The sequence below is a fragment of the Saccopteryx leptura genome, chromosome 1 (genome assembly GCF_036850995.1).
Source record: "Saccopteryx leptura isolate mSacLep1 chromosome 1, mSacLep1_pri_phased_curated, whole genome shotgun sequence".
Lineage (NCBI taxonomy): Eukaryota > Metazoa > Chordata > Mammalia > Chiroptera > Emballonuridae > Saccopteryx > Saccopteryx leptura.
The window spans coordinates 288698538-288720285 of NC_089503.1; the positions used below are offsets into that span (position 1 = coordinate 288698538).

General features: G+C 42.0%; 2 protein-coding genes and 1 pseudogene across 2 annotated transcripts; all 3 read left to right on the top strand.

Annotated features, from left to right (window-relative positions):
* Window positions 1-1349: 1349 nt before the first annotated feature.
* Window positions 1350-13050, top strand: TAS2R9 (taste 2 receptor member 9). The gene is given in 6 exon segments (XM_066360251.1): window positions 1350-1383; window positions 1386-1665; window positions 4298-4421; window positions 12454-12604; window positions 12607-12871; window positions 12873-13050. Coding segments are annotated over 6 exon segments (1032 nt in total).
* Window positions 13051-15740: 2690 nt separating this feature from the next.
* Window positions 15741-16572, top strand: TAS2R8 (taste 2 receptor member 8). The gene is given in 9 exon segments (XM_066360252.1): window positions 15741-15939; window positions 15942-15965; window positions 15968-16084; window positions 16087-16223; window positions 16225-16286; window positions 16288-16349; window positions 16352-16406; window positions 16408-16502; window positions 16505-16572. Coding segments are annotated over 9 exon segments (819 nt in total).
* A 3974-nt stretch (window positions 16573-20546) lies between these two features.
* On the top strand, window positions 20547-21495 carry LOC136389363 (taste receptor type 2 member 7-like; annotated as a pseudogene).
* Window positions 21496-21748: the final 253 nt, after the last annotated feature.

Sequence of the window (21748 nt, forward strand, 5' to 3'; positions counted from 1 at the left end):
ATTCTGCCTGCCTTTAGCCCACCCCAACACACATTAATATCACCTGGGCGACGGCCTCCTCGTGTTATCTTTAACAAAGTGAGCATAATACATTTTATCTGCCCAACACTGTCTTTTCAAGAAAATTGAAAATCACTACTACCCTACTTGAGCGATCCTAATTAATAAAGTCAATATATTACTTTGAGGCTAAAATTATTAACTATCTATACTTAAAATTTACGGTTCTTTGTAAGCTCCCAAACCAGCATTTGTACAAAATGGACCACAAATTGGGGGTACTTTGCAAGTCATTAGCGAGGATAATGATGCCACATCTCCAAATTAAATTTTAGCCATATTTTCCCAAGTAATTGTGTTGTAAAGTACCAAAAAGCTGCAAATTAATATTGATATTCTGGGAGGAACGGTCAGGTTTTCCTGTCCCATTCCTCCTTTAGGGAGGGGAGGGAGAGGAATGTAGAAGTCTCCTGATTTACAAGGAGCACTAGGGTCATTTGGTTTTTAAGTTCTCTGAAAGGATTAAGGTTAACTGAGAAACTTCTTCTCTTTCAATGGGAGACAGGATTTACATACCACCTTGCATTAATTGTAGTTCCTCCCCCTTCCTGAACTCTTGAGAGTAAAAGACCTCTAGGCTAGTGAGGGAAGAGGAGCCCTGAAAGATTTGTAAATATCTTTGATTGTGTTACCTTGAAAGTCTGAATATTTCTTTGTATCCCCTAGGCAAGTGTTAAAATCTTGTTAATTATTGTACTATAATGTCATGCTCTCCCCTACTCGCATGTGATCAAGGGTATATAAGCAACCCCTGAACTATTTTTGGGACTGCATGATTTGGGCATGCAGATACTCCGTGTCAGCCATATGTGGCCAGCATATTTAAAATTTCCTCCTTTAATAAAACTCTTCAAAATTTATCTGGACTAGGTGTCTCTACATGGACTTGATGAAGTGAGGTATGGTGCCTTTCAGAATCTGGGGTGCAGTACTTTATAACAATTGATTCCTTCTTGAAGGTTTTAGTCAACTGCTTACTTAGACTGATGAATCAAAATTGAGAAATATTGTGCAAATCCAAGAAATCAGATCTATTTCTACTTGCATCTTTGAGCCTTTCAATCAACACTTCACATAAAAAAATTATTGACCTCCATCAGTGAGTTCTTATGTAGTTCTAAACCAGAGCAGAACTGTCTCTCTTCTTGACCTGGCTCACAGCTGAAAAAAGAAGACAGATAAAGACAAATGCAGCATGTCCTCAGTGGCAGGCGGATATACTGTACTTCACTGGTCAGCTGAAATTCAGTTCATCATCAGTGATATTCAAAATTGAAATCTCCTTTGACATGCCAAGTACAACAAAAGCAATACGTATGATCATGATGCTGGTGAATTGACTATAGGGATTTGGGGAAATGGATTCTTTGTACTAGTTAACTATACTGGGTGGCTCAAAAGAAGAGATATCTCCTTGATTGACATTATACTGATCGGTTTAGCCATCTCCAGAATCTGTTTGTTGTGTGTAATATTTTTAGATGGCTTTATTATGCTGCTCTCTCCAGAGACATATGACCATAATGAGGTAATGAACACTTTGGATATTTTCTGGACACTTCGCAATCATTCAAGTGTTTGGCTTACCTCTTGCCTTGTTGTCAAGTAGTGTACCTCAATTCTGCAAGTTATGTAGAGACACCAAGGCAGGATACAGAAGTTTTAGGAGGAGATTTATTAATAAGCTGGCTACATATGACTTACATGGGGCATAGCTAACCCAAATTGTGTGTGTGTGTAAAGCCAGTAGCCATTGCCAGGGCCACCATCAAAGCAGCCTGGCCCATGCAGGTTCGCATTGGATTCGGACAGTCGGTAAAGAAACAACGGAGCCAAGAACTGATGGGCTGTCATCTTTAATTCTAGGTTGCACTCGGCGGGCAAGTAAAAACACACACTGGGCTCCAAAACCCACTCACATTCAGTGCTCACAAAGCTACTGACTTATCCGAGTTTCCTAGTGTTGGTCAAATAAGTTTGTAAATGTGATATATATGTTTGCTCGCTTGTGACTTATATTGGGTGTGGGGGACAGGCTATAGGCAGGCCAGGTCGTTGTAGCCTGGGGTTTGGTTTTGGGACTAAGCTTTTCCCCACACCCTTGAATGATTGTATTATCTGGGTGGTGCACTCTCATGAGGAATCCAATTATGCCTTGGATGGGTGACTTTGTATCGGAGACTTCCTTGTTTGTATATTGGATTAAGGGATTTTGGTTTTCTACACTATAAAGTGGGACAGACCAGGAGCTTGGCACACAGTTCCTGCTATCACAATTGCAGGGGCTTCCCTGATCCCTTGCCCTTCATGGGAAGAGCTGGTTTTCTGCTTTTCCCTTGTCTTCTTTTGTGGTTTGCCTGTCTTGGTGAGACACCAATAAATAGGATGGCCCCCCGTCCTCTGACTCCGCCATTTCTTTATCGTCTGCCCGAATCCAATGGGAACCTGCATGTGAATGGCCACGATGGCGGCTCCTGGCCTTACAACTGGCGTAGTTTCCGGCAGGATTCAGAGATTGGTATGGAGCCACCATCCTTGATGGGTGGGATAGAGTACTGGTTGCTGCTCTGGCTCCCCATGGCTGTCCTTTTAGGGGCCATGGGCTACATGTTTTTTACTCAAGAGGAAACTGCCCGAGGTCAAAAGCTTCAGTATGAATTGAAAATAGAACGGCAGAAAAGGCTGGAATTGGAGCGAGCACTGGAGAAGGAATTACGGGTTCGCGAGTTGCAGTTTACCCTGGAAGTTGAACGTGTTCACCGGTAGTTGTTGGAGAAACAACTGCGGATTCAAGAGCTCGAGTCTCAGCTTCTGGCCAAAAGCCAGCAGCCACAGGAGCCTAAATGATCACCAAAGGAGCAGCAGCATCCGTGCCGGTGGATTGGCTTTGAGTCAGCGGGAGCAGGCGCTTGCGACTCCTCTTCTGAGGATGAGAAGGCTCAGGCTGAAGCTGCCATACGCACACTGAGAGCCCGACCAGTTGTCGCCAAGAAGGTAAAAACCCAGCAACAAAGAGTCCCTCAGGGGCAGCCACAGCCTCCTGCCCAGGTAATGGAACGCTCTGTGGTCCGGCCCTATACCCAGGCAGAGCTGATGGAGTTGGGGGCACAATTTAGGCAGAAACCTACTGAATCCCTGGTAGCCTGGTTACTACGATTATGGGATATAGGGGTGGATGGCATCATGCTCTCCGGAACAGAGATGGAGAAATTGGCCGCCATTGCCACACACTCTTCCTTGAGGCAGCGTCTTCAGAACTGCCATGGCAATCCAGGAGACCATACCCTATTAGAATGGGTGATGGCTGCCATTCGTATGGTCTGGCAGAATGCTGGAGAACTGCCGGGGGCAATGAGTCGGTGGCAGTGCTACAGTGAGTTAGTAAAGGTCCTTCGAGAACTAGGTATGAAGAATGCTGTTTTCAACCCTGGGTCTCGTGGGCCAGACGAGGAAGTGTTTACGGCCAAAATGAGGGAATTTGTCCTTGCTAGAGCCCCGTCAGCCCTTTTTGGGTCACTTGTGGCTATCTTGGGCCCCTATGTGGGGCAGCCCATCAATGCAGTTACACAGATGGTAGCAGATTTGGGAGAGCTGGAGGCCGCTCGGGATCATAAAGCAGTGAGGGCTGCTGCCTATGTTTCCCCCCCAACTAACAAGGGAAACGGGCCTGTAAAGGTTACCCGAACACAGATGTGGGTAGACTTGATTGCGGCTGGAGCAGATAAGGGGAAATTGGATGGCCAGTCTAATAAAATTCTTTTGGAGCTTTGGCGGCAGCTTAAACCAGAACAGAAGTTCCAGCCACTGAGACGAAAGGCCCCAGCAGCTACCAATAAAACGTTTGGTGCGCGCACAGCTCGGTTACAAGATTATATGATAGAGACGGCCGAGGGAGAGGGGAACTCCCAAGACCCATTGTACCAGTTTGAATAGGAAAAAGGCCGAGGGACCCGTCTAACGGGGATGGGCGGGGACCGGAGGCCACATGTGGAACTGGCTATCCACTGGTCCCCTTCCAATGTACAACAGGTGTTGGCCTTGGTGGATACAGGTGCAGAATGTTCCCTTCTCTATGGAAACCCAGAGTGGTTTGCTGGGACCCCAATGGCCATTGACGGTTATGGGGGCCAAACTGTTCAAGTGAAGCCAATAACTATTCCATTGGGGATAGGGAGACTGCCTCCTAAGCCATATAAGGTGTATGTATCTCCTATTCCTGAATATATTTTGGGGGTAGATGTCTTGCAAGGACTGTGGTTGGAAACTACAGCTGGGGAGTTCCGGCTGCGGATCAGGGTTGTGAACAGCAGTTGAACATGGGTCAGTCGGTCCTGAGAGATGGGCGAGCGCCGTTCCGAAGGGTGGAGAAGGGTTCCATGTGAACAGCAGTTGAACATGGGTCAGTCGGTCCTGAGAGATGGACAGAGCGCCTACGGCAACCTATTGGATTTTGGTCCCAATTGTGGAAAGGTGCTGAAGTTCATTACTCATTAGTAGAGAAGCAGCTGGCAGCTGTGTATGCTGCCCTCCTGGCAACTGAGAGTATTACAACCACAACACCAGTTACAGTCAAAACAACATACCCTATAGCTGGATGGGTGAGAGATTGGGCAACTAAACCACGTAGTGGTATGGCCCAAATGTCTACCCTGGCCAAGTGGGGTGCCTATCTGCAACAACGCTGTGCTCTTAGCACCAGCCCATTGAGGGCAGAACTGCAGGAAGTCTTGGGTCCAGTCACCTATGCGACTTTAGAGTCAGGTGCAACTGGGGCTCAGGAGGCAGAACCTGAGATCAGTCCCTACCAGGAGGGGCGGGTGCCCATCCCCGAAGATGCCTGATATACTGATGGTTCCAGCAGGGGCCAACCTGCCAAATGGACGGCTATCGCCTTCCATCCGGCCACTGAGACTATTTGGATGGACACGGGTACAGGCCAAAGCAGCCAATGGGCAGAATTAAGAGCTGTTTGGCTAGTTGCCCATAATGAACCTTCACCTCTGGTGATCTGTACTGACAGTTGGGCTGTCTATCGTGGACTGACCCTTTGGATTGCTACTTGGCACATTAACCAGTGGATGGTAATGCACCGTCCATTATGGGGTCAGGCCATGTGGCAGGACTTATGGGAAACAGGACACCAGAAGCAGGTGACAGTATATCATGTGACAGGGCATGCCCCTCTAGCCCATCCTGGGAATGATGAGGCAGATACGTTGGCAAGGGTGCGATGGTTGGAGACTGCACCTGCAGGTGATGTGGCACAGTGGCTCCACCGGCGCCTGCTCCATGCAGGACAGAAAACTATGTGGGCTACGGTTAAGGCTTGGAACTTGCCTGTGTCCTATGCAGAGGTACTTGCAGCCTGTGAGCAATGTGCAGTATGTTCCAAGGAACACCCTCGGAGACCACTGGTGTCACCTGGACAGATCCAGAGGGGTCATGTCCCACTGACACGATGGCAGATAGACATCATTGGACCCTTACCAAAGTCAGAAGGGTACCAGTATGCAGTTACTTGTGTAGATACTGCCACCGGGCTGCTTGCTGCTTACCCCGCTTGTAACCCTGACCAGAGGGCAGTCATACAGGCTCTGGACCGCCTGAGTGCTGCATACGGGCGACCGCTGGTCCTTGAAAGTGACAATGGTACCCACTTCACTGGTTCAACGGTGAGGCAATGGGCTCAAAAGCTGGGGGTGGACTGGAAGTACCATGTTCCCTACCACCCCCAGGCTGCTGGTATCATTGAGCGTTATAATGGACTCTTAAAGCAGGGACTGCGACAGGAGGGGGGCACCGGCTCTCTTACTGGATGGACACGCCGCTTATGGACAGTACTTCGGATTTTGAATGAGCGACCTCGACGGGGAAGCCCAGCTCCAGTAGAGGCCCTTCTGCATCGGACAGCTGCCCCTATTCAGTTGCAGATACGCACCAAGGACATTTTACTCAAGCCAGGTTTCGGACAGCAGGGCAACGTGCTCTTGCCTGCTCCAACAGCCCTTCTTAAAGGACAACGGCTTCAATGGACTTGGCCCTGGACTGTACAGGCCCCCCATCTGAGATGGGTGGCCTTGTTGGCACCATGGGGAAAGGGGTTAGAGGTGGACCTCCAGTTAACTCCTTGGGCAACCAGCACCTGGCCACCTAAGGTAGAAGTGTATTATCCCTTGAGTGCTCAAGGGGACAGCATTTTGAAGGGCACCTTTGTAATTTCTTTATGGCCAATAATGAGTTCCCCTATTTTACTACACATAGAACCAGCAGATGCTGGTGTATTGGCCAATAAGGTTTGGTATGCCCGCTCAGGGCGGCCTCTGGTGCCAGCTACGGTGCTGTCTGCAGACAAAACTCTGGCCTGTATTCTGCCAGAGGGAAAAGATTTGCCTCTCTTGGTGCCACTGACAGCTCTCTCATTTCGCCCATAGTTTTTGATCTGTTAATCCTATTGCTGTAGTTGGTACTATTTCTGTTTATGCAATGTATCCTACTCCTTGCACAGTGACCATCATGGAAGATGCCTGTGGTTTAGATTGTAAAGCAAGCAAAAGGGGTGGAATGTTGGTCAAATAAGTTTGTAAATGTGATATATATGTTTGCTCGCTTGTGACTTATATTGGGTGTGGGGGACAGGCTATAGGCAGGCCAGGTCGTTGTAGCCTGGGGTTTGGTTTTGGGACTAAGCTTTTCCCCACACCCTTGAATGATTGTATTATCTGGGTGGTGCACTCTCATGAGGAATCCAATTATGCCTTGGATGGGTGACTTTGTATCGGAGACTTCCTTGTTTGTATATTGGATTAAGGGATTTTGGTTTTCTACACTATAAAGTGGGACAGACCAGGAGCTTGGCACACAGTTCCTGCTATCACAATTGCTGGGGCTTCCCTGATCCCTTGCCCTTCATGGGAAGAGCTGGTTTTCTGCTTTTCCCTTGTCTTCTTTTGTGGTTTGTCTGTCTGGTGAGACACCAATAAATAGGATGGCCCCCCGTCCTCTGACTCCGCCATTTCTTTATCGTCTGCCCGAATCCAATGGGAACCTGCATGTGAATGGCCACGATTGCGGCTCCTGGCCTTACACCTAGAATCAAAGGTTTCTAGCTCACCAGACTTATTCACCACTGTACCCCATCTCCTTCCTTCTCCAGTGTCAAACTGCACAAACTTGCCTCTCACTCAATACTCCGCCATCTTGGCTGCTTCTCCTGGCCACATGGCCTCTTTCTGCTCTCTGCTCTGCTCCCTCTGCTCTCTCATGCTAATCATCCCAGGAACCAAGAGAGCAAGCTCCCGTTCTGCCCCCATTTTATAGTGTAGTTTCACAACCTCTAATCCAATATACAAAATAGGGAAGTCTCTAATACAAAGTCACTTCTCTGAGGCATGATTGGATTGTACCACCCCATATCAAAAAGGGTAGGAAAGGCTTAATCCCAAAACCAAGCCCCAGGCTACAATGATCCTGCCTGCCCCCAACGCACATTAATATCACCTGGGTAACGACCTCCACGTGAGCAGTGTCATCTTTAACAAAGTGAGCATAATACATTTTATCTGCCCAACAGTGTGCAAAATAGCCCTGCAGCTCGTTATATAGACTTGATCACATATAGGTTGGGGGAAAAGAAGAGGAAAGACGACACAATAATCAATCATTAACAATCTTATAACATTCATATATAGGGTCTATAAAAACATTAAAACTTACAAGGTAAAAAAAAAACAACAAAAAAACTTACAAGGTAACACAATAGTGATGTTGCTCTACATATCAAAGATATTCACAAATCTTTCAGTGTTTATCTCCCCTCCCTTTGTCTAGAGGTATATGTTACTCCCAGGATTCCAAGAAGGGAAGAAGAGTTAAAATCAGTATAGGATATGTAAATATTGTCTCTTATTGAAAGGGAAAGGAAGTTCTTCAGATAATCTTTATTCAAAGCCTGACTTTTCCTCTTTAAAATGGCATTGCCAATTGTTGGGTAGATAAAATATATTATGCTCATTTTGTTAAAGATGGCACTGCCCACGTGGAAGCCCTGTTGTCTAGGTGATATTAGTGCCCTTCTTGCTTGGAATGGGCTTGATTATATTAATGTGTGTTGGGGTGGGCTGTGGGCAGGCAGGATCCTTGTAGCCTGGGGCTTGGTTTTAGGACTAAGCCTTTCCCACCCTTTTTGATGTAGGGTGGTGCACTCTCATGAGGAATTCCATTATGCCTCAGATAAGTGACTTTGTATCAGAGACTTCCTTGTTTGTATATATGATTAAAGGTTTTGAATCTACACCATAAAGTGGGGCAGACAGGGAGCTTGCTCTCTCAGTTCCTGAGATTAGCATTAGAGCAGAGAGCAGGTTGGAGAGCAGAGTAAGGCCACATGGAGGAGAGGAGAGATAGCCAAGATGGTGGAGTGCTGAAGGAGAAGCCAGTTAGTGTAGAGTTTGTGTAGAGAGAAGGAGATGGGGAACAAAGGAGAATGAGGCTAGTGAGCTAGAAACCTTTGATTCTAGGAAACTCGGATAAGTCAGTAGCTTTGTGAGTACTGAATGAGTGGGTTTTGGAGCCCAGTGGGTGTTTTTACTTGCCCTCCAGGTGCAAGCTAGGATTAAAGATGGACCACCTGTTTTTGGCTCCGTGGTTTCATTACTGTCTGTCTGAATCCAATGCAAACCTGCATGGGCCAGGCAGCTGTGATGGTGGCCATGGATACTGGCTTTACACCAATACTAAGTCTTGCAGTTCTTTGGCACCTTATCACAGACTCAACATCTTCTATTTACTCAGGATCCTGTGATAGGGGCCTAGTGTTGTGTATGGGACCTCAGTATTGTGTATAAAGAGTTGGACATAAAGAGGAACTTTAAACTTGCTTTTAGTAGCTGCTTAGAGTAGAAAATCCTCAATAGTCTATACAAGGAAGTTAAGCATTGACCAGAGCTTGCCTGTAACAGTAGCTTAGAGCAGTGATTTTCAACCTTTTTGAGCCTCGGCACATTTTTTACATTTACAAAATCCTGGGGCACACCACTTACCAAAATGACACAAAATGACACTCTAACACAGTACATATTATACATATACTTAATAATATAGTTTCTAAATTTCTAAATGTATTTATACTCACTTAGTGTGAAACCTGGGCCTGTTTCGATGAACACAAAAGGGATATCCTGGCAGAAATGGTAGAAAGACACACACGAAGCTCTTCCTCAACAGTTCTCAGTCTCTCTCTGTTTTTAGTTTTCATCGCAGTCAAGCTTGAGAAGCTCAGCTCACATAGATATGTGGTTGAAAATGGGAGTGTAAAGCCAGGAGCCACAGCTGCCACTATCAAAGCAGCCCGGCCCATGCAGGTTCGCATTGGATTCAGACAGTCGGTAAAGAAACAACGGAGCCACAAACTGGTGGGCCATCATCTTTAATTCTAGCTTGCACCCGGTGGGCAAGTAAAAACACACACTGGGCTCCAAGACCCAATCACATTCAGTGCTCACAAAGCCACTGACTTATCCGAGTTTCCTAGAATCAAAGGTTTCTAGCTCACCAGCCTTATTCTCCTCAGTTCCCCATCTCCTTCCTTATCCCAGATACAAACTCTACACAAACTGGCATCTCACTCAGCACTCCACCATCTTGGCTGCTTCTCCTGGCCTACTCCACGTGGCCTCCTTCTGCTCTGCTCTCTCCTCTAATCATCCCAGGAACCAAGAGCGCAAACTCTCCTTCCGCCCCCATTTTATATTGTAGCTTCACAACCTCTAATCCAATATACAAAATAGGGAAGTCTCCAATACAAAGTCACTTCTCCAAGGCATGATTGGATTGTACCACCCCACATCAAAAAGGGTGGGAAAGGCTTAATCCCAAAACCAAGCCCCAGGCTACAAGGATTCTCAACACACATTAATATCACCTGGGCGACGACCTCCATCTTTAACAAAGTGAGCATAATACATTTTATCTGCCCAACAGGGAGCAATGTCAAAATAGCTTTGTTGACCAGAATGGGGAACTCCTTGGCAACAGATAATTAAAAACTGTCCAAAGGAAGATCAGCAAACTTTAGCTTTAAAGTTAGATAACATTGTGATGCATTGTGATGCATTGTATATCACCCTCTGCGGGGGTCTCTTTTAAAAAGTAAAAGGTCAAATATCTGTATACACCATCAGGATAGACATAACCAGCTGAGGCTGAGGCTTCATTTAGTGGTGGTAACATTTACCTCCAGTTCTGACCAGGATTAGAAATCGGGACCATGGGGAGGAGTAGCAGCTTCAACTACTCGCTGCAGCCACACAATGACAAGTGTGCGGCAGCCTGAGTGGGGACCTTCCTGGGTGTGGATGAGAGGCGACCTACTATTGGTTCATCGCTAGTGGTTGGGATGAATCCTAGAAGGTGATTGGTCAGTGAGCATTCCCTGTGCCTCCACTCTTCCTGTTGCTGATAGCTGGAGGGATTGTGAGGGGAATGTTTATGTTCGGATGGAGGCGGCTGGCAGTGGGCCAGATAAATAACCTCCGCGGGCCATATCCGGCACATGGGCCATAGTTTGGGGACCTATGTTTAATTTCTCCATGGCACACCTGACCATGTCTCATGGCACACTGGTTAAAAAACACTGGCTTACATGCGGACTTTTCCTGGATGTGGACTTTTCCTGGACTCCTGCTCCTTGGGACAACTCCTAACAGACTGAACTGGGGTTGGGTTGCATTTATCAGGTGTAAAGCCAGAAGCCATGGCCACTATCACAGCAGCCGCCTGGCCCATGCAGGTTTGCATTGGATTCGGACAGTCGGTAAAGAAACAACGGAGCCAAAAACTGATGGGACTTCATCTTTAATTCTAGCTTGCACCCGGCGGGCAAGTAAAAACACACACTGGGCTCCAAAACCCACTCACATTCAGTGCTCACAATGCTACTGACTTATCTGAGTGTCCTAGAATCAAAGGTTTCTAGCTCATCAGACTTATTCACCCCTGTTCCCCATCTCCTTCCTTCTCCCTACTCAAACTCTGCACAAACTGGCTTCTCACTCAACACTCCACCATCTTGGCTGTTTCTCCAGGCCTCCTCCATGTGGCCTTTCTCTGCTCTGCTCTCTGCTCTCTCCTCTAATGTTAATCTCAGGAACCAAGAGAGCAAGCTCCTGTTCTGCCCTCATTTTATAGTGTAGAAATCAAAACCTTTAATCCAATATACAAAATAGGGAAGTCTCTAATACAAAGTCACTTATCTGGGACATGATGGGATTGTACCACCCCACATCAAAAGAAGTGGGAAAGGCTTAATCCCAAAACCAAGCCCCAGGCTACAAGGATTCTGCCTACCCACAGCCAGCCCCCAACACACATTAATATCACCTGGGCAACGGCCTCCATGTGGACAGCCTCATCTTTAACAAAGTAAGAATAATACATTTTAGAATCTGCCCAACATTAGGGACTTGGCATGGTGTTGGGGCCAACTTGGACTTGGTGAACTTGTTAAGGACAGTACTCTTTTATGGATTCTTGCTGTATTGGCCAAGAGTTTGCTTAAAGGCTTTAATCACTGTAAAAAAAAATAGAAAACTGGATAAAGAGATGTGGCACATATACACCAGGTATACTATTCAGCCATAAGAAATGATGACATCGGGTCACTTACAACAAAATGTTGGGATCTTGATAACATTATATGGAGTGAAATAAGTAAATCAGAAAAAAAACAAGAACTGCAGGATTCCACACATTGGTGGGACATAAAAAACAAGACTAAGAGACATGGACAAGAGTGTGGTGGTTACAGGGGGCAGGGGGAGGGAAGGAGGGAGAGAGGGCACAAAGAAAACTAGATAGAAGGTGACGGAGGACAATCTGACTTTGGGTGATGGGTATGCAACATAATTGAATGACAAGATAACCTGGACCCTGATTTATTGATGTAACCCCATTAAAATTAATAAAAATTTTATGTACCCTGATTTATTGATGTAACCCCATTAAAATTAATAAAAATTTATTTATTAAAAAAAAATAAAAACACTGGCTTAGAGTAGAAAGTTTTTACAAGCCCAACTAGTTAAATATCTTGACTTAAATCTTGCCTACAGAAGCAGGATGTAGTTTTATGCTTTTAGCCTTGCAGCACTTACAGGAAGAACTGTAATCAGCTTTAGAACAAAGAGTGCTTTCTACTGAAATGTCAAGAATGTTGGTGCATACGTATTGTAATAGCTATGACTTTGTGATTTATTCCCTTAAATACTGCTCTCTCCCTAAGCTTGGGGCTGTTAGTTGTTTCTCAGCTGGCAGTTGCAGGCCAGCTAATAAAGTCTCATTAAATTTATAATCAATTTGGGCTCCCATCAATAATTACTCACGTTTGGTCCATAACAGATCCCCATTATATTCCACCCATTTTTCCTCTGGCTGAAGCTAAAGATTAAAAAAGTCACCCTTGGGATTCTTCTGATTTCCTCTCTCATCTCCTTAATTATTAGTGTTTCATTGAATAAAGAATCATGATATCACTTCAAAGTCAATCATGAAAAAATATAACTTGGGAATCCAAAGTGAATAAAATCCCAAATACTTTCAAACAGATTACCCTGAATCTGGAGGCTATCGTTCCCTTTATTCTTTGCCTGATCTCATTTCTCCTGTTACTTTGCTCCCTCTTCAGACACACCAAGCAAGTGAAACTTTATGCCACAGGGTCCAGGGGCCCGAGCACAGAGGCCCACCTGAGGGCCATAAAGGTAGTGATAATCTTTCTGCTGCTCTTTGTTGTGTAGTATGTCTTTCTCATCTTAACTTCTGATTCCTCAGAGGAAATTTGCGGTCATGTTTGGTGGCATCATAGTAACTGTCATTTTCCCATCAAGCCATTCATTCATCCTGATAATGGGGAAGAGTAAGATAAGGGAGGCTTTTCTGAAGGTGCTAAGAATTGCAAAATGTTTCTACAAAAGAACAAAATCTTTTGTCCCATAGAGAACCCTGAATCCAAGGAGAAGTCAACAAAGACTCTTTCCCTTGTCTGAATTGATTGCATTCATTTTTTTATTAAATGCTATTGAAAATAATTAATATCTATTGTGATTCTAAATTTCCTTTTGTGTCCTTTTACATTTTGTCTTGTTTAATTTTTAACCCATCATCACTGAGCCACATAAGTTTGTCTTTGCAAAAAACTAAATCTAAATCCCGTGCTAACATTGCCCAAATGAAAAAAGGTTCTACTTCTTTCTGCCCTGTACTGGCAAAGACTTTGAACTTAATAACTAGAAAAATTTCAGGCCAACAGGCTATGGGGAAGAAATTTTAAAGTACATCAGCTCTTCTTATAAAATCAATCATGTAAAAAAACTGCCTACTTTGCCTAAACCTAAAGTCAATTCTTAGCTTTCCTGCCCTATTATCACCTCTATTTCTGGAATGGTTCATCCTTATCAGGATGGGGAGGGGGGCACTCTTTGGAGAGATTCTGCTTATGGTAAAATATAATGTGGGAAAATAGGTATGATCTCAAGAATGAAGGTATGACCAGGAAAGGGGGAGGTTGTACAGTTAGCAATGTATATATATTGCTATATATATATATATGCTAGAACCACTTTGAGAAAGAAGTAAACCCTAAGTAAATACAGTTGTCCCTCGCCATATCGTGGTTCACGTTTCTCAGTCTCACTGTATCACAGATTTTTAAATTGTATATATCTAATTTTGTATTGTGGATGTTTTGCTATATCACAGGATTTGCGGTATATAGGTATTTTAATAGTTTAATTATTTTTGTGGTAAAATAAGCATTTTCTAGCCTAAAAAATTGAAAAAAATATAAAAATATTAATTAAAACATATTAAAAGAATATTAAATCCAAATAAAGTCTTAAAAATATATAAAAAATAAAACAAATATAAGGTCTCTATTTCATGGATTTTTGCCTGTCGCAGGGGGCGGTTCTGGAACCTAACCCCACAGTAGATGAGGGAACTCTGTAAACCCTAGTCAACCCTAGCTGGTGGTGCCAATTCTAGGAGTCAGTTTTCAAACAGTCTTTGAAATCTTCTATCTTTCTAGACCTAAGAATCTTTGCCACCTTTTACCCTTTAGCATCATTCCCTCTTCTATTTTGGTTCAGTTAATATTTTATAGCTAACTATTTTTAAAATTACTAGCTTCATACTTTTCTATTTTACACCTTACACATGTAAAAAATGGAGGAAATACATATGATATTTACAGTCCAGAAGTGCTTAAATACAAGAAGAGAAATCCTCATTTTTGTGATTTGTATACTAGATTCAAATTTATTGTGGGCTAAATCATATTTCCCAAATGAGAATCAAATTTAATTTCATAGTAGAGTCAGTTCTAATTCCTAGAAATATTGTTTAGGTAAAAAGAAAACATTTTTTAAATTAATTACCCATCTAGAGACATGACTACAATGCAGAATATGAGGCCATAAATCTTATAAAAAGAGTCAGTTGTAACTAGGGTAATTTAAAGTGTGAACTTCTCAATATCAGATGAAAATGTTTATTATCCAAGAGACATTGCAGAAAGTGAATTGTCATGGACAGCATTTTTCATATTAAATAAAAGTAAAAAGAACAAGTCTTATCCAACATTTTCACTTCTAATAGAGAGAGTAAAACTTATTTATTTTATTTTTTTGTGACAGAGACAGAGGGAGGAACAGACAGACAGGAAGGAAGAGAAATGAGAAGCATCAATTCTTCCTTGCAGCACCTTAGTTGTTCATTGACTGCTTTCTCATATGTGCCTTGACTGAGGGGCTACAACAGACCGAGTGACACCTTGCTCAATCCAGCTACCTTGGGCTCAAGCTGGTGAGCCTTGCTCAAACCAGATGAGCCCGTGCTCAAGCCGGCAACCTCGGTGTTTTGAACCTGGATTCTCCCTGTCCCAGTCTGATGCTTTATCCACTGTGCTACTGCCTGGTCAGGTGAGAAAGTCAATTCTTAGTAAATGTTGCCATGTGCCTGCCTACCTAATAACACTATGACATTTGTAATTAGATTTGTATCATATCCTTCCTTATTAACCATTTATATGAGAACAAAAATTATCATTGGAATGAAAGTTAACTCTCTATAATCTAATTGCACTAATTGTTTCCAGAACTAAAATCCATTTCTACAAGGAGACCTGACTTATGGGAAATTTATAACTTATGGTGATAAAAATGACATTTCATTTACACATTTTGATTTTGAATAAACACATGTTTTTGTTAGCTTTTTGTTTCTCCCTATGCAAAACTCAGTTTAATAGGTCCAAATATGCAGAATCTAGCAGCATGTTGCTTATTGCAAGTTCATGAAATATAATCTCTTTTAATTTGTATGAGATCAGTTTTAACCCCACATTTCTATTACTACTCACTAAAGGGTGATCATTGTCATTTGCCCAGACAACAAATCTAGTCAAGCTATTTGTTTGGAGCAATCAATCATTTGGTTTATTCTTCATGAATGTAGAAGCAATCTTATTTCAGGGAGAGCTGGGCACTCCTGAACTGATATCAAAGTCAAAATAATGACAAATGAAATGTTCCATGATTTGAAGAATTTATTTACTTTGCTACCTCTGGTCATCTGTAAATTTGCTCATTGGCAGTGGTATTTGAGATCGGAGTGTTCTCTCTACCAACATGCTTGGTACAAAAGATAACGTCTGTATGATCCTAATAACTGGAGAGTTCATAATAGGAATTTTGGAGAATGGATATATTGGACTAATGAACTGAATTAACTGGATTAAGAAGAAAAAGATCTCTTCAGTTGACTACATCCTCACCCATTTAGCTCTCTCCAGAATTTGTTTGCTCTGTGTAATGGTGCTAAATGACATCATACTGTGTTCTACTCAGATGTTTATAAAATGATAAGTTAAAAATAGTTAATATCTTCTGGATGCTCACCAACTACCTAAGTATATGGTTTGCCATGTGCCTAAATGTCTCCTATTTTCTTAAGATAGTCAATTTTCTTTCACCCACTGGATGAGGTGGAGAATTGATGGAGTGGTTCACTGGCTCCTGCTGGGCTGCTTGACCATTTCTTCGTTAAACAGCTGTATACTAGCAATGATACTTAATTATGATTTTGAGTTTTTTAAAATTGCAAAGCATTTAGAGAAACATCACTGTATAGTTCCATGTGAGTAAAATTCAATACTTTAACCCATTATCACTCTACCCTGTGGGCAGTTGTCCCATTTTCTGTGTCATTGATCTCATTTTTCCTTTTAATTATGTCTTTAGGAGACATACTAAACAAATAAAGCTTAATGTTACAGGCTTTAGAGACAGGAGCCCCTGTAGGGGCCATGAAAACTGTGACTTCATTTCTCCTTCTCCTGTTTGTAGACTTTCTGGCTTCTCTTTTGGCAACGTTTAGCTACCTTGTGAAGAAAGCAAGTCAGCTGTGATGTTTGGAGGGGTTATAGCAATTCTCTATCCTCAGGTCACTCACTTGCTTTAATTATTGGAAAATCAGGAGCGGAGACAAGCATCTGTCGGGATGCTGAGATGTGGAAAAACAGCGTGTGTGCTGCAAAATCTTGGCTTTAAAAGCAAACCGTGTTATTAAATAAAAATGAAATTTTCTTATAGATACTTTCTCATTTTTTTCAGTTACTTTATTTATTTTGGGTACATATATTTGTTATTGTGACCCACAGCACATTAATAAATACAGTCTTTATGTCTTTTTACACCCCAGAAATCTCATCTTTATGCTCCCTTCCCTCCAAGAACTTTAGGACCCACATTTCTCTTTTTATCTTCTTACTGCAAATGTTAGACAGGCATTGCCCAGGTAAGTCTCTTTAAGATTTTACTTTGACCCACAGTAAAGTGAACCCACACTGCACTATCTGGCTTCTCATTTTTCCTATCAGATATTTTCACTGCTGGCCCTTCATTGCACTCCCTTCAAGCCTCTGCTGAATCCCTCCCATTCAGTTTATTAACTAGGAACTCAGATCTCTGTTCTGCCTGGTTCTGTTTCCCATTATGGATCGCTCTCCTCCTAGGTGAGTGACACTTAGGTGGTCTCCTAGGTAATATTTCCTAGTTGACCTTATTCTGACATCTCCTATTTATATATTTCCCTTGCAATTAAAATCTTCTTCAAACAACTTGCATTTCATAATGTTTATAAATTCTATGCTTGGATAGACTTTATATATTTCTGCAGGTTCAGATGAAATACATGTTTTATAAGATTAGTACTTCTGGGAAGGTTTTCTGGCATTAGTTTGAGGTCCTTTTTTCCGTGTTCTGTTTCCTGAATCTCCAATGTTTCCGATATCTGTATGTAATACCAGGACTGGGGTTCAAGGTATAGGCATGTGACAAAATGCTGTCATGCAGAATACTTTTTATTTTTATTGTAGTAAGAACATTTAATGTGAGATTTACCCTTTTAACAAAATTTTAAGCAAATAAATGCAATATTGTTAAAGATAGGCACAATGATGTGCTGCAGATCTCTAGAACTTATTCACAACTGAAACTCTATATCTGTTCAATACCGACTTTCCACGTCTGCTCCTTCAAGCCTGGCGCCACTGTTTTACTCTCTGCTTCTATGAGTTGGACTAGTTTAGATACCTCACGTAGAGGAATCACACAGTATTTCTCTTTTGGTAACAAACTTATTTCACTTAGCATAGTGTCCTACAGGTTTATTCATATTGCAAGATTTTCTTCTTTTCTTCTGCTTTTTTTAGATTTTATTTATTCATTTTAGATGAGCGAGAGAGGGAGAGAGAGAGAGAAAGAGAGCGAGAGGGAGAAGGGGGGGAAGAGCAGGAAGCATCAACTCCCATATGTGCCTTGACCAGGCAAGCCCAGGGTTTCAGACCAGCAACCTCAGTGTTCCAAGCCGACACTTGATCCACTGCACCACCATAAGTCAGGCTCTTCTTTTCTTTTAAGACTGAATAATATTCTGCTGTATGTATATATCTCATTTTTTTTTACCCATTCCTCTGTCAATGTGAATATAGGTTGTTTCAACATTTTAGTTATTGTGAGTAATGCTGCAGTAAACTTAAGAGTACAAATTATCTCTTCAAGATCCTAATTTCAGTTCTTTTGGATATATTCCCACAAGTGAGGCTGCTGGATCATAGGATAGTCGTAGTTTTTAAAATTTGAGGGACTTTCTTAATGTGTTCCTCAGTAGCTACATTGTCACTTCCACACTATACAATACTAGTCAGCATAAAATCTACATTTATTTGTTGAAAAAACCAACAACAACCATATTAGTCTGAACTTTATTTGGGCATTAGCATTATCATAGTTATTGTGAGCACTTTATTTACCAAAACACTACAGAGAAGAAAATGATGTACCTGGAGTAGGGATCATTTCCAGAGGACTGTGGTCACCTGTGAACAAGGCTACATAATGAGGCAATTAGTCCAATAATCATGGTAACTTCTCAAGAAGATTTGGGCTATAAAGAAAGAGAGAGAATTACATTCCCAAGTAAGGTACGAGTACTCCAGAATTATTCCATGGAGACACTAGGCAGCAAAGTCTTTTTCAGCAACTGTGAATTAGATAAGCCCTTCAGAACAAGAATTAGTCTGTAGAAATGAGATAAATTTAATCATCTAATGTGCTCAACAGGTTACAAGGGCTAACGATCTAGGTACTCAGATGCGATTTGGCAGGGAGGAGCATGGAGAGTAGAATAAAACACAGGGTTTTACTCTTTTCCCTCTTGTATATACAACTGCCTGTGGAACATTTTGAATAAAAAAGTCTAAAAGTAAGTAATAGCTGACCAGGCGGTGGCGCAGTGGATAGAGTATTGAACTGGGATGCCAAGGACCCAGGTTCGAGACCCCGAGGTCGCCAGCTTGAACACAGGCTCACCTGGTTTGAGCAAAAAGCTCACCAGCTTGGACCCAAGGTCGCTGGCTCCAGCAAGGGGTTACTCGGTCTGCTGAAGGCCCGCGGTCATGGCACATATGAGAAAGCAATCAATGAACAACTAAGGTGTCGGCAAGGAAAAACTGATAATTGATGTTTTTCATCCCCGTTTCTATCTATCCCTCTCTTTGACTCTCTCTCTGTCTCTGTAAAAAAAAAAAAAAAAAAGTAAGTAATACTCTTCTTTATCATGGTTTCTTAACGTTCAGAAACTGTATACATATATTAATATATATATCATGGCAAACTAAATGACCATTAAATGTTCCTTGACTAATAAGACAATATATTATTTTAGAGACTTTGTGCCATATAATTGTTAATCTGAACAACCAAGATGAAATGAGGCAAAGTATCAGCCTGACCTGTGGTGGTGCAGTGGATAAAGCATTGACCTGGAACACTGAGGTAGCTGGTTTGAAACTCAGGACTTGCCTGGTCAAGGCACATATGGGAAATGATGCTTCTTGCTCCTTCCCCCTTCTCTCACTTCTCTCTCTAAAATGAATACATTACAATCATTTTAAAAAAAGAAAAGAAAAAAATGAGGTAAAATATATTTTTAGAACCAAATAATTTATATTTAATGTTAACCTTTTCAATTCCCTGGAAATATCTAGATCTCAATATTAAACCAAACTTTGGAATGTTAGCAGGAATTAATAGGATCATTCAACAAAAATAAGGATTCCTCTACAGATTTCAACATTGACCATTTTCTAATTGCCAGAAATATTTGACATTTGCCAGATAAAATACAGGATATTCATTTAAATTTGCATTTTAGTATCTCCTGGAAGTAGTTATCTCATGCACTTGGGACAGACACTAAAAGGGTCTGTACTGTTTATTTGTAATTCAAATTTAGCTCAGTGTTCTGTATTTTTAGTTGCTAAATCTGGCAGGCCTGTTGAGTTTAGTAGCATGGGTCAAAAGAGGAATAAATCCAAAGTTGCAGAATGTAACCAGAGAAAGACAGTGTGGAGCTATGAAAGGGAACTGGCCTAATTTGCATCTTGACAAACTGTAACTCAACCTAAATGGACCAGATGTGGAAAGTAAAACTTCCTGGGAAGGTAAAAGGACATACAGCAATCAGGCCAGGGATCGCCAACTGTATTGTTTGTCAGGACTAATTAGGATTGAATGAAGATAGCTACAATCTTTATTGGTCATTTCAGTTTTCCTTGTAGGACAGACTACAATAAAAGAGGTAAAGAAATTAAGAGCAAAATCTATGAAGTAGGTATGGATGACATACTATACTACATCAGTTCAAATAGAAACAAATTGGATTTTTAAAAAAAATTTTCCATTGACTTGAGAGAGAAAAAGAAAGAGAAGTATGAACTCACTGTTTCACTTAGTTGTTCCGTTCAGTTGTGTACTCATCGATTGCTTCTCCTACGTGTGCTGACTGGGGAGTCAAACCTGCAACCCTAACATACCAGGTCGACACTCTTACTCAGGGACCTGGCCAGGGCCTGCAGATTCCTGTGTTTTAACATGTCAAATGAAAAAGTAAAGAGAACCTTAATGATCATAGCAGTTAGAGGCTTTTTAGTGGAGATTTTAGGAAATGCATTTATTGGATTGGTAAACTGCATGGACTGGATCAAGAATAAGAAGGTTGCTACCATTGATTTAATTCTCACAGGTCTGGCCATATCCAGAATTTGTCTTTTGTGTCTAATACTATTTGATTGTTTTATGTTGGTGCTGAATCCAGCTCTCTGTGCCATCAATACACAAATGAGAACCTTTTTCTTCTTCCGAATACTAACCAGCCATGTAAGTGTCTGGTTTGCTACCTGCCTTAGCATTTTCTATTTCCTCAAGATAGCTAATTTCTTCCATCCTCTTTTCCTCTGGATGAAGTGGAGAATTGACAGGGGGACTCCTAGGATTCTGCTGGTGTGCTTGGCCCTCTCTGTGTTTATAGGCCTTCTTGTGACTGAGAATTTGAATGGTGATTTCGAGCTTTGTGCCAACGCAAAGTGGGAGAGAAACTTAACTTTGAGATGGAGGATAAATGAAGCTCACCATGCTTCCTACCAGGAATAGAACAATGTCAACCTGTTAACGTTGTTCCCCTTTTCTGTGTCCCTGATCTCACTTCTCTTGTTGATCCTCTCCCTGTGGAGACACATCAGGCAGATGAAGCTCACTGCCAGCGGGTGCAGAGATCCCAGTAGAGATGCCCACATGGGAGCCATCAAAGCTATCATCTCCTTCCTCCTGCTTTTCATTTCCTACTATTTTTGCTCTCTCATGGCTGATTCTAGTTCCTTCCTGTCAGAGAATGATTTAGCTGTGATCATTAGTAAGTTGATAGCTCTAAAAACTATCCCTCAAGCCATTCATTTATCTTAATTCTGGGGGACAATAAATTAAGACACGAATCTCTCAGGATCTATGTAAAGTAACACATACACTAAAAGGAAAAAATTTCTAACAACATAAACTGATCTGAAGACAAATTTTCATTTTCTAAGACAAAGGAAGACACAATGTTTCTTAATTATCTTTTGTTCATACCTTAATGTTAGGTTTATATGGTTGATCACCTTAAAATATATTTGGTATATTTATAACTTAAGAAATTTTACATAGAGATTATTATTATTATATTTATTGATTTATTTTGCAGAAGAGAGAGAGAGGAGAGGTGGGAAGCATCAATTCTTAGTAGCTGCTTCCTGTATGGG